The sequence below is a fragment of the Schistocerca serialis genome, chromosome 1 (assembly GCF_023864345.2).
Source record: "Schistocerca serialis cubense isolate TAMUIC-IGC-003099 chromosome 1, iqSchSeri2.2, whole genome shotgun sequence".
Classification (NCBI taxonomy): domain Eukaryota; kingdom Metazoa; phylum Arthropoda; class Insecta; order Orthoptera; family Acrididae; genus Schistocerca; species Schistocerca serialis.
Window position 1 is genome coordinate 490,649,279 of NC_064638.1, and position 12,264 is coordinate 490,661,542.

A 12,264-nucleotide genomic window follows, 5' to 3' on the forward strand; every position below is an offset into this window, starting at 1 on the left:
TTTAAGGACGAAGAATCAACAGATCTTACCTCAAATTATGCACCTGGATACGGAGACCTAACACTTTCCTACATCTGCTCCTATGATTTGATTGCTGTCTTATTAACTGTACTGTCTTTCCTCTCTTCCATGATGGCTGTATTATAAGGAACGAATTCACTGGAACTATGATCTTCAACAGTTAACCTCCGGTGGAAGACATGCTAGGAATTCCTGAGATTGTTAGTCCGCTTGTTTGAAGAACCTTTTCTATTTCACTTTATTCACAGCACTAGCATACAATGTTTTCTCACACCTGTGTATCATATCATTTGTTTAAAGCAAATGAATCTGAGCACAAAGGGAAATTATTTAAGAACTCAAATATTCCACGATGCCTTTGCAGAAATCCTACTATTTCAAACATAATGAATGATTATTGATTAACAATCAGGAAAAATCCAGAGCGAAACTTTTTTAAATTTTTTTGTGTTGGTCACAAAGCGTTATACACACAGCTATTTCTCTGCACCTAGGAGAAAAATAAATTTTTCGTACAGCAAAATTCCTCCCTTCCCCGTGTATGACATGTACTTTACGTATTTATAAACTTCAATTTAAGATTACTTTTCTCGAAAGCCTAGAATATATTTTTAGGAGGTTTCTAGAATATATTTTTAGGAGGTTTGCCTTGCAAAGAAAGATAAAACTTCGTGATCACAGATGAAACTTAGAGCTTTTTGTGTCTGTCCACAGCACTGTAAACAGCGCCTCAGTAATGATTTTAAGAGCTGAAGTCACTGTTTAGTTTTGAAATTTGCATTGCTGACTCTTCATTATCTACAGACCGATCTCCATCAGGATTATTACCTAACTGATAATTTTTTAGATTTTTGCAACTGATCCCCACTTTGGCTTGATTTTTTATCGCTTTACACGAATTTCGCGTGTGTTTTATCTTCCTCTGAGAAATGAGCTGCATGTAGTAACATTAACTTAAGAGTCCACCTCACTGAATGTGCTCCTGCTTTAGGCTACTTAAAAAATAACATAAGAAAAACTATACTAGCGTATATTAGCTGTGGAATAATAGTTTGATATCCCGTAACTTACTCTGGATTAAAGCAAGACTTGTTTCTGGCTTTGGCGTCGCCCTGTTGAGCCCATTCCAATCCACGCGCTCAATTCACGGCGAGTCTTTGCGTAGTCCTCGCGTTACGAGAGATTCTCTCGTTGACTTTTGGCTTTGAATGTGTTCAGTTTTGAACTTGCCTAAAGCAACATTTATCGACAAGTTTGATGTAGTAGTCCTTTTTTGCAGCAGTTACACAAACACGTTTTATAAATCAAAGTACTTTTTCTTGCCGCAGTTTAATATTTAATTATTAGACACGTTCCGCTTCTTTATATTAAAGCTATAGCAAGTGAATTTTTTTCTGAAATGATACAGTTTTGCTGTCGTGCAAACATACGTAATTTGGAAGCAGTTCATGCTATATTTTTTCATAAATAAAATGTTAGTCACTCGTCTGTGTTTCCAAGTAACTACAAGTAACATTTTATACAATTTATGGAATATTCCGCCGGTTCTTAGAGGAAAGTAGACATATTAATAACTTGAATACAACGTATTAACGTTCCACAATAATATTATTAGTTCGTTATGAACCAGCTTTCGGCTTCTTAGGCCATCGTCAGAAATTTAATGTTGAACAGATAGTCCACACAACGTCACACCGAAAATTCATAGCTATACAAAGAATGCTGTACAAAGGTATGTGACATTTTATGACTATATCGATACAAAATAGAAGCTTGTTCCAATACCAATAAAGAGACCCTGGACAAATTTTATATTCCAATATTAAAACTGAGTGAGTGTTTAAAGTAGATATGTTCTACAAGTGAGTAATGGCACAGACCACTATGTCATATGGAAAAACTGGTGAAGGTGATGAACAGACCGAAAAAAGGGAGAAGAAGAATGACGTCTATGGACTGTGGGTGTGGAACAGTTATAACAAGCTTATTAGCTAATAGTGAGAGGAGTAATAGCTGGCTGCTACTTTAATAAGGGTGAGTAGTGGAACTGTGTTTGGTTATTAACGACCATGCCTGGATTATTTGTTTGGTGTTTATTAATGGCCAGAATTCCAAGCAATGTTTGTTTTCTCCCTTTAGTTACTTTACGGAGGACGTCACATTTCGCATCACATGAATGCCATTTATTCAGAGCGTGTTCAGCAAAGGTGGAATCTTTCTTTCTCAGTCTCCAATTCCTTTCATGCTCAGTCAGTGTAATGGTTATAGCCCTAGCTGATTGACCTTCATATAATTTGTCACACAGACGGCAGGAAATTCTACAAATTCAACTCTGTCCTGTAGAGAGAATGTTATCTTTGCTGCTGAACAGGTGGGCAACAGCATTCCTATTGTAAAAAGCTATGTATATTTCCTGGACTTTAGTTTCCTGGCAAGAACCTGTGAGGGCCTACCCGCATACAGCATAGGGGCCAATTTGCTATCAGTGTGGTTTTGTACTGTCTGAGGTAGATAAAGGAAGGCTGTTATCATCCTCTGTCTCTTCATTTTCCTGAGTATATTGTCAATCAGTGTAGGACCATAATTACTGTATGCTATTTCTTTAATTATTTTCAAAATCTGGTTTGGTTTGGGGTACAGATACTAGGCGGTGCAACTTGGAGTGGAAGGCTGCATGTTTATGTGATATGAGATACTGGAAACTGGCTGGTATTACTGTGTCTCATGAGGTTGCTTTCCTTTGCATCTTAAATAAATGCTGTTGAGTCTCCTGCCAAATCCACTGTATTACAACATGCTTATGTTTTGTATCGATATAGTCATAAAATGTCACATATCTTTGTACAGTATTTTTGTACAGCTATGAATTCTCGGGGTGAAGTTGTGTAGACTATCTGTTCCACGTTAAGTTATCTGACGATGATCTAAGAAGAGGAAACGGTTTATAAGGAACTAATAAATATTATTGTGGAACGTTAATTCGTTGTATTCAAGTTATTAATAGTAACATTTTATGTAAAAATTATGGTGTGAACTGTTTCCAATCTTTATGTAGAACGTGTAAATACAAAACTGTACATCATTCTAGAAACACAATCCAAGGAATAAGAATATAAGGTATAAAGGTAGAACGCGACTGACCATTAAATATGACACTGCAACAAGAAAAAGACTGATTTATAAAAGGATTATTAACATGCATTGAATTTCAGCTTACATTATTGTGTCTGTAGAACTATTCTTCCTAGCTAATTACCTACGTATACGATTTAGGCCTGGATCGGTTATGTTCCGAGCCAGTAGCATTTGTTCAGAACATAGTAGTATTGTACGGTATGTCTCACATACCACAGAACAACGAAGTTCAGTGGAGCGTACTTCACTTACGATGGTAAGCCAATCAGCTGCTGATGGCAACAATAGTGTTCTGAAGTGTATTATTCGTTTTTCGCCTTGCTTTTCAGTCATACGATAGTTTTACATGAAGAGATTAAGACATGTAGTAAAATCTAGAACACCCTTTAGATAGTAGTGGCTAACAAGAGCTTTAATGGTTATATGAATGTAGAAATTAAGCTCCTGTAACAAAACAGTTCGCATTTTGTCAGGAGCTCTGTCATTTACGTAAAAACTGATAGATGGCAACGATATTCCGTACACCAAATCATATCGATAAAATCACAGTTCCTAAATGTTTTGTAGCAGCAGCGATTAAAGAAATAGTGAAAATTGAAGAAGTTTGGCCTTTCTGCGAGGATAGGGAGCTCCTTTCTTCATGAACGTCAATCAGGGATGTGATAAACATTTGATGAGAGGTTTTAGAGTTATTTTCTACTAATTTCTATAACATTTCGCTTCACCTCATTGCAACTACACTGTGTACAAACGAATTCGAACGTATTGAGTAGTAAAGCGGTTGCGGAAATTCGTGCTCTTTGTTCGTAATCATCATTGTTTTTCTAGATCTCGAATATTTCGCAGCAGCGTCTGTATATACGTTAATTCTTTAAGTAATCGCTACGGTGCTTTAATTATTCCGCTGTTGTTGTTTCTCGTGTCCTTACGTGCTATTTATTACTGGTAACGTATAAGGGAAACAGTGTGTCTTGAATCCCACGTTCTTCAGATAACGTACAGGCGTTCTTCTACTATTCTCTTACTTCTGCGTCCAGTTGAAGAGGTAAGACCGTCACGTGAAAGGCAATAGGCCACGTTGGCGAAAACAGCAGCATTTTTGTATATGAAAAAATACAATGGTTCCTATCTATAGCACCATTTTATTATTGGCTAACATATTCGTAAGCAGTGGAGTAACAACTCAAAGAGTCAGAGAAAAACCATTGTTACATAAAGGAATTCCCAAACTAACTAATGACCCGAATTTCAATTTGTTACCTAGGAAACGGGTTAGATTTAGAATATTTGGCAGCAGGGAAAAACATAGATTGTTTAAACAAACTTCATTAACATACAGAACCTATACAGTTTCCTACTTCAGTGATATTGTTAGGTCTTGCAATAAATGAGCGTTTGTGAGGGCTGTATGCGTGGTAAATAAGTACTCAAGTCGTCACTACATAGTCAAGATCAAGATTCGGTCCGCAAATGATATACCGGTGCTTGACCTGTGGCTGAGGGCTATTGTGTTTCGCAGCTGTAACTGATATAATATTATTCATCTAATTAACTTAACACACATGTAAGACTATTGCGCCTTTAGCGCACTGTAAAAATTAAATGCTGTTAGTTGGGCTGTTTCTAAAGAGATTAATTTATTTCGTATGAGTAGAATTTTTGATAAATCACCTATCCTGCAATGGCTGACTACTCAACATAACTGTAATTTCGCTTGCAAATCGATGAAATGCTTTGGCTGTGAGTTATCTCTATCTGAGAATCGATCACAACTGACATTGTTAGTAGCGTGACACAAAATAGCGTTACCGATTACCAGGATCGTAGCAGCCCATACTCTGTGTTCTAAAGGAAGACTGGAATGCTTTGTTGCAGATCGGTGAAGACACTTCGTTCCATGCCGTGTTCTTAGAGTTCACAATATATATATATATATATATATATATATATATATATATATATATATATATATATATATATATATATATACCTCTTGTTATTCATAAAAATCTGAGATCTTATGCTAGTGATTCTATTTTACTATTATTCTTGCCCACATCGCAAGACGTGAATTCAAAAATTGTCGATCTTTTTAGTGTGTTTTAGAAATGTTTCGAATATACGCATTGAATAATTACTGTGAACCACATACATTACTGCTGAGTCTTAAAATGTCTTTTATCTTCGTAAACGAAACCATCGTTACACAAGAAACTTTTGGGTTGTTTTTATTAGTCTACCTCTCTCACTTCGGCTCAGTTTAATAGTGAAGTGACGCTTCAAATGTTCTAAACGCAACTGACTGATAATTTCGTATTTAGCAGTGCAGCTACGGACATTTAGACTTGATATGGTATACATAATTATTAATACACGATATTCTGTCACTGACGTCCACCGGACGAATGCACAGTTATGACCAACACACAACATATTAAACAGAATTTGTGTAGATTTTTTAAAATTTTGTTCGTAAAATCGTTTGTATCAAGGGTGTAAGTCTGCGGTACACATTTGGCACAGAAAGGGAAATGCGTTAAGAGGAGTGAAACCCAAAATAGAAAAACTCCCATTGCTAGTGTAATACAGCCTAATGTCACATACAATACATCACATTGATTGTTAAATTCGCATTAATTCTACTATAGGACAAAATAGTGCGAAATGTTTATTTATGTTCATTTGAGATTAAGGTGAAAAATAACGTTTATAGCTCGCTCCACATTCATTTTCATTTGTTTGCTTCCATCGGGGCCAGATGGACGAAGGAAAACTACTTTAGTCACTGTAGTTACTAAGCAGTAAAGTGTTCAAAAACTTCAAATGATAATAACGATAACAAACTGAAATTCTGAAAGCTGACTTACCAGAGGACGCCCAGAAATCATAGAAAACGTTCTCACGCGGGGCTCCGTATGTATATATATTTTACGGCGAATTAGCAGAAAACATAACTCGCTGAAAGCACACAAATAACTCAGCAAAATTTACAAGATGCTGCTGTTTACACCACAATATCATCTCGTGGCTCTCTCTATATTTTCTGTGCATGTAATATTGGGAATGCTATGTAATACTAGTTGTACCAACCCCGTAGTTCCTACAATTAATCGGCATTGTGTTTTGGGTGCGAAGGAACTATGGCAACATCGTGATGGTATGGATGAAAGGCTACTCTGGTATACCGGGAAATGAACAAGTAAATGTCCCAGCAAAGCAAGCAGCTCTACATGGAGCTATTAAATTTGACAAATTTCCTCTCACAGATATGATACCCATGCTCAGAAGGCCGTTGTCATCGAACGGGCAAGAGTAGTGGTCGAGGACATCTAAAATCAAAGACAGACACTACACACTAATTCGTCCTATCATTCCAAGAGTACCTTGGTATAATAAAACACAAACATCAAGAAGCTTCACGACAGTTATAGCACAGCTGACATTTAATCAATGGAAGTTCAACAAACACGTCCGTCTGGCGAACTTAAGCACCACTCTTCTATGCGTTTGCGGAGAGGAAGATCCAAACCATATATTCCTACGTATCCTTGGACCACGTAAAACGTAAACGTACCTGCAAGTAATCTTCGGGCTCATCGTCATCGTACACCGACAGCTTCCAAACCTTCTAAGCATCCAACGATATAACAACTTATGAAACACTGTACGAGTTCGTCAACAGTGCCAACATCTCGATATAGCTCCCTACACTTAACAGACTATATTACCACATACTACTGAGCAGGATGTGTAAAGTTCATCCTACAAATGTATGTCAGTATGTACCTCCTATATGTGTGTGACTGAATACTGGTGTATCTATACGTATGGCCATAATGCCCAAATCTGAATCTTGTATACTGTTGTCAGTTATATCTAGATGGTACAAGGACCTACGCAGATATTCGATTCTCTATCAGCAGTTTTTGAAACAGCTGTTACAGGATATACAAAAGAACATTTTAGTGATAATTTAGATACATAGTCATTCATATAGATTTAATTGATATATCCCAAACGTGTACCAACAACGATTTATCATTTCTTATTGTGTTACCACTAGGATTTTTATAGAAGATTGCCGCTGTGTACCCTATCTTATATTTTTTTCTTGTTTACTCGTTTCACTACAATGTGGATTTAAAATCAGTTTTTTGTCGTATCTGTCGAATCGTCAAAACAAACTGTAGTATAACATTTCCAGTGTTGAAAAGCATGTTTGGACACATTCCGAATGCCAATAACTTTAAAAAGAGTACGATGTCAGAGTTCCATATCATTGTAGAAGGCTAATCATTCATAGACAGAAATAATCATTCCTTTACAACATCTGAGTTGCACTGCTGTCACAACTATAGGAAAAAATCGACATGTCTTCGATCACTCTTCTTAAAGGAGGCCTATATTTGTATTTACGACGTGGATGCTTTAGACAAACCGTTCACTACAATTTGGGTAGCGTCTAATTTCAACCTACACATTCTGAACATTCTCTTCATGTAAACATTATAAGCAAATTATTAAGAGACCTGCCCTGTATTGCTGTCCATCTTTCGTAATTCTCTGTTCTGTGTAGCGCGACATTTAGCGAATTCGCTGTATTTTCCGTTGTACGATTGGTTCATTGTGCACTAGTACCAAATCGGAGACATCGTAAGAAACTGACACCCATATTCGTATTTGACGATGTAGATATTCTTCCAATAGACAATTTAAAATGATAACGCTTATTCCTAATGAATGATATGTCCACAAATGTGTGGGATATGTTGCAGCTCTTTTATAAATCTATGTGCTACATAGTTTAAATGGGATACAGGTAGGTCACAAAGCATTTATTCGTCCAACGCATCTAGAGCGCAAGGAAATGATGCCGTGTTCCGACTACATGACCCGTATCAAGAGCAGGTAGGCTGCTGCCTTACCCGTAGTGAAAACTTAGTTAGCTAAGAGAATACGATACTGTACTCCCAAAGAAGGCGTATTTTTAGTCAGTAGCATGGCCACGATGCGAACCCAAATACTAGACCACGTTCGAAAGCTGCACAAATCCTACAATCGATTAAGTGATTTTCTTTAATGAACGGACGCTCTAGTTGATATTTGTTTATTGTGTTTGGAAAAAATAACAGAAATTAACTTCCAAAATTTCTATACCAAGTTAGTCAACTGTGGTACTTAAAAAATTGTGAATGATGTGAATTCTTGGGCAAATTTCGAGCACACGGAGGGCACTAATTTTTCCTTCCCACGCCGTCAGAGCGCAGCCTCTAGTTACCCGATGGAGTGTTATGTGAATATCACACTAATAATGTGACTCTCACGTAAATCTGACTTAGACGAGGAATGTTATGTGAAGATAACACTAATAATGTGACTCTCATGTACTGTTCATGTCTGACTTAGAGCGACACATATACAGCGTGTCGCAAAAGCAACGGCCAGTACTCGAGGATGTGACAGGAACGATCATTCCGAGCAAAATAGTCTGGTAAACATGGGCTAAAAATCCATACCTTACGAGATATGAGCACTTCTTCATCTTCAGTGCTGCACCAAAACAAGCAAAAATTGTCTAGTACACAGGGTCTCTCTAAAGCTTGCTACTGGTTGGCTGATTTTTTTCAACCTTTTCAGACGAAAGTGCATACCTTAAGAGCTATGAGCACTTGTTCAGTGGAAGAGATGAGTTTCACAGAAGCGAAGATGAAAAAGTTCTCACGGCTCCTTAGGTATACACGTTAGAGCCCATGTTTACGGGATACTTTTTTCTTAGTTTGGTCCATACTAACACCTTTCAGTATATGGAAAACAAAGAGCTTGTAGTAGAAGAGATTTGTTTCACAGTATCGAAGATGAAGAAGTGCTCGCGGCTTTTAAGGTGTACAATTCAGAGGCCATGTTTGCTAGAGTTTTGACTTCGAATGATCGTTCCTATTAAATTCCTGAATACTGACCATTCCCCTTGGACACGCTGTGTATTGTTGTGGTTGAAGTGGATTTTTAATGTAACTGACCAGTACAACGCCTGTAGCAGTTGCGTTAAATGCTCGTTTCTGCCACACGCTTATGTTCGTAGACATAAGTGAGTACATGAGGAGAAAAAAACTTATTTCTGGTCGCGGCGCTGACCAAAATCGTTTTTCTCAAAAATATTTTTTAAATTAAAAGTCCTCACAGTTTCACATTTACGCTGCAACCAATTAAAGAATGCTTGATTTGCGGTATGTGTCGTATTAAAAAAAGTTTCTCAATTAAAATAACGCAATAACAGAATGACGGTTGTGTAGATTAGCCTCCACACTGGGAGAATTGGTAGTAATTTCTACCAAATAGCGTTAATCGTGTTGCGGACAAGCGTCTCTGCTTCAACTAACGACTGAGCAGCGGCGCAGCCTTCATCAGTCAATCGTAGTGGGAGAAGCCATGACTTGGCCGAAGATTTGGAAGATCAGATCGACATTTCACAATAGATATTAATTAATTATTTTCAATCTCATTTTCTAAATACGCTTCATGGGAGAACTAGCCGTCCGTAAAACAGGCTATAAAGTATTTCACAACGAGATTCAGAATGATCACTTTGGCGGAGAATAACTTCTTCCTCTTTTACTTCCATACCCCCACTCCCCGGCATCTTTCATAAATTAATCTAACTAGTTCCTCAAAACATGATACAACACATAATGGATGGCCAGATTGTAACCGTACAATACAGTGACAAAATCAATACATCAGTATTTCTGGAACAAGAGATATCGCTGATGATGACTAGTTCTGTAAGCCTACATATCAATAGGTCGATCTCGGTGATCATTCCCATTACTCTATTTCTCGCACGTCTGGTGTACGCAATACGAACTCCAGTCAGTACCAGTAATCTAGCATAAAAATATTAAACTTATTTTCCAACATGTTCCGAAGTCCTGAACATGATACACGAACCACAAAAGTAGTTAATTTGGAATTTAACACAATTCTCAATACACTGTTTTCAGTATCATCTCCTGTAATTTACGCCTACGGCTACTTTTTTACATGTAAATAAACACGAGCGTTCGACAAGATTACAACTATTTACTGTGAACTGCGTTCTAGGATGTAACTGACGTTCTTGAGCAGGGATTCCCAAACTTTTCCACTCACGAAACACTTTGAGAATCCTGCTATTTTGATGGAACACCTTTTCGAAGGTTACTAAATCAATAATTTTGAAAAATGATAAAAACTTATTTTATTCAGTGATTACTTCAAACTTAAATCATAATTAATAACATAGAAATTCTAATACAATGTTAAAAAGAAAGAAAAACGTCAAAAAACGCCATGTTATTAATAGTTGTTAGTAAAGGACTATTCACTTCACACGGAAAACCAGTGTTCCACAGGCAGTTTGGGAAACCCTGATCTAGAGACTAGGTACGTGTCTCCCTCTAGAAGTGGGTAATCATTTCTTATCCGTTTTTTTCTTCAGACTAATGATATTGCATTAGATGCAAAGTCTAAATGGAGAGTATACAATAATTTTTGAAATATAATGGAAAGTGTAAGGCACCATTTGTTTCTGGATGGGATAAAAGGTATTTATGCATCAATATTCAATACATAAGTAATTAGCATTCTTACATTCCTGCAAAATTGTATTTGCATCTAGTTGCAAATGTCAAGAACTCTAATCTTCGGAAGTTGAAATAGTTTGAACGAATCCAAAATTTAGAACTAATTTTATGTTTTGGAAATTAAGAAGAATGTACTACAATGACTGCAGTGCACAGTGAACCCTGTCATCTACACATTAAGAAAATCGTGCCAACAACAATAGGAACGTAGCCTGAAATCAGAACTACATACCATAGAACGTTATACTAATAGCGGCGTTTTTAAGTCGGATTACATATAATTCGGCTGTTGTTAAAATTTTTCTGCAAAAGACGTCAATAATGTTGTATTGTTGGCGGCCAACAACCAGAGGACAAACCGCAATAGAGCGTCGTCTTCATGAAATTTGAACACGTTGACAGGGATAAGAACGTTTTTACGGATGACATAAAATTTTTGGTGCGTAAGTCACAGTATGCGTTTGGAAACAGAATCCTTCGTATTGACACAAGTAGAAAAGAATTCAGTATACATATAAACAAAATTTTGCTTACACTTGACCGAACGTGTCACAAAATTTTATTCACCATGAGACATCGAGAGCAAAATATGTTGTAATGGAAAAGAGTCAGAAGTGTCGTTTGAACACGCTGTTAGTCGGATAAGACTGCTTTTATAGACACGTAAACAAACGCTTCGCGCGGAATTCGCGCGTGGCCCGGAAAATAATGGGACCGAGGCCAGGGGCGTGTGGCGCTGTCACAGGGAGCACGCACGCACGAAATGCGTGCGCCGGGGAGGCGTGTCCTGGCGAGCAAACTAGCGCAGGATTTTTCCGGACTTTCGGACAGCGGCGCCCGCAACAGACGCCGGCGGCCGCGCAGGAGCCGTAACAGCGGCCGGACAGCGCGGAACATTGTCGCCGAGGTACTCACGCGTTCCGTTGTTGTTGCGGCCGAGGATCTTCTGCTGCTGCAGACCCGAGGGTCCCGGGCTCATGTACTCGCGCGGGTCCATGTGCACGCACACACACGCATCACACACTCACCGGCGGCCGGCGGAATGCCGTCTGATTCATGCTCGAGATATAAGTGCGCGGGGCGGGGAGGAAGGGTAAAAACTCGCCAGCCGCAGAGGCAGCGGTAGGGCGCAGAGAGGGGGCAAGTGCGCAGCGCGGGGGGAGGGAGCGGCGCCCACAAAAAGAGAACCGGGGGAAAAAACTTGAAAGCCTCACTGAGGTACTGCCGGAGGAAAAAAAAACGACGGCGCCGACGAGCTGGCGAGCGGCGAGCGGGCGGCCACCGTGGCGGCCGCCGCGGCTGCTGCCGCCTGCCGGCGGGCTGCGGCGACCGCTGTGCGCGAGTGCGGCCGGTGGCGGCGCTGCTGTTCCTGCGCTGTGCGCAAGCGCGAGCGCTCGGTTCTTCTCGGGACGTTTCGGCAGCAGCCGTGGAAAGCGCGAATTTCAGAAGTACTATCTACATCTACATTTATACTCCGCAAGCCACCCAA

The 12,264-nt window shown here is 38.8% G+C and overlaps 1 protein-coding gene across 1 annotated transcript in view; it reads right to left on the minus strand.

The window, feature by feature from the left end:
* The window catches only part of LOC126484545 (NGFI-A-binding protein homolog), a 427,936-nt gene extending 415,878 nt beyond the window's left edge, over nucleotides 1–12,058 (minus strand). Inside the window, exon 1 of the mRNA XM_050108131.1 lies at nucleotides 11,691–12,058. Within this exon, the coding sequence (XP_049964088.1) occupies nucleotides 11,691–11,772 (82 nt within the window). The 5' untranslated portion in view covers nucleotides 11,773–12,058. The remainder of the gene's footprint in view (nucleotides 1–11,690) is intronic.
* Between the last annotated feature and the right edge of the window lie 206 nt (nucleotides 12,059–12,264).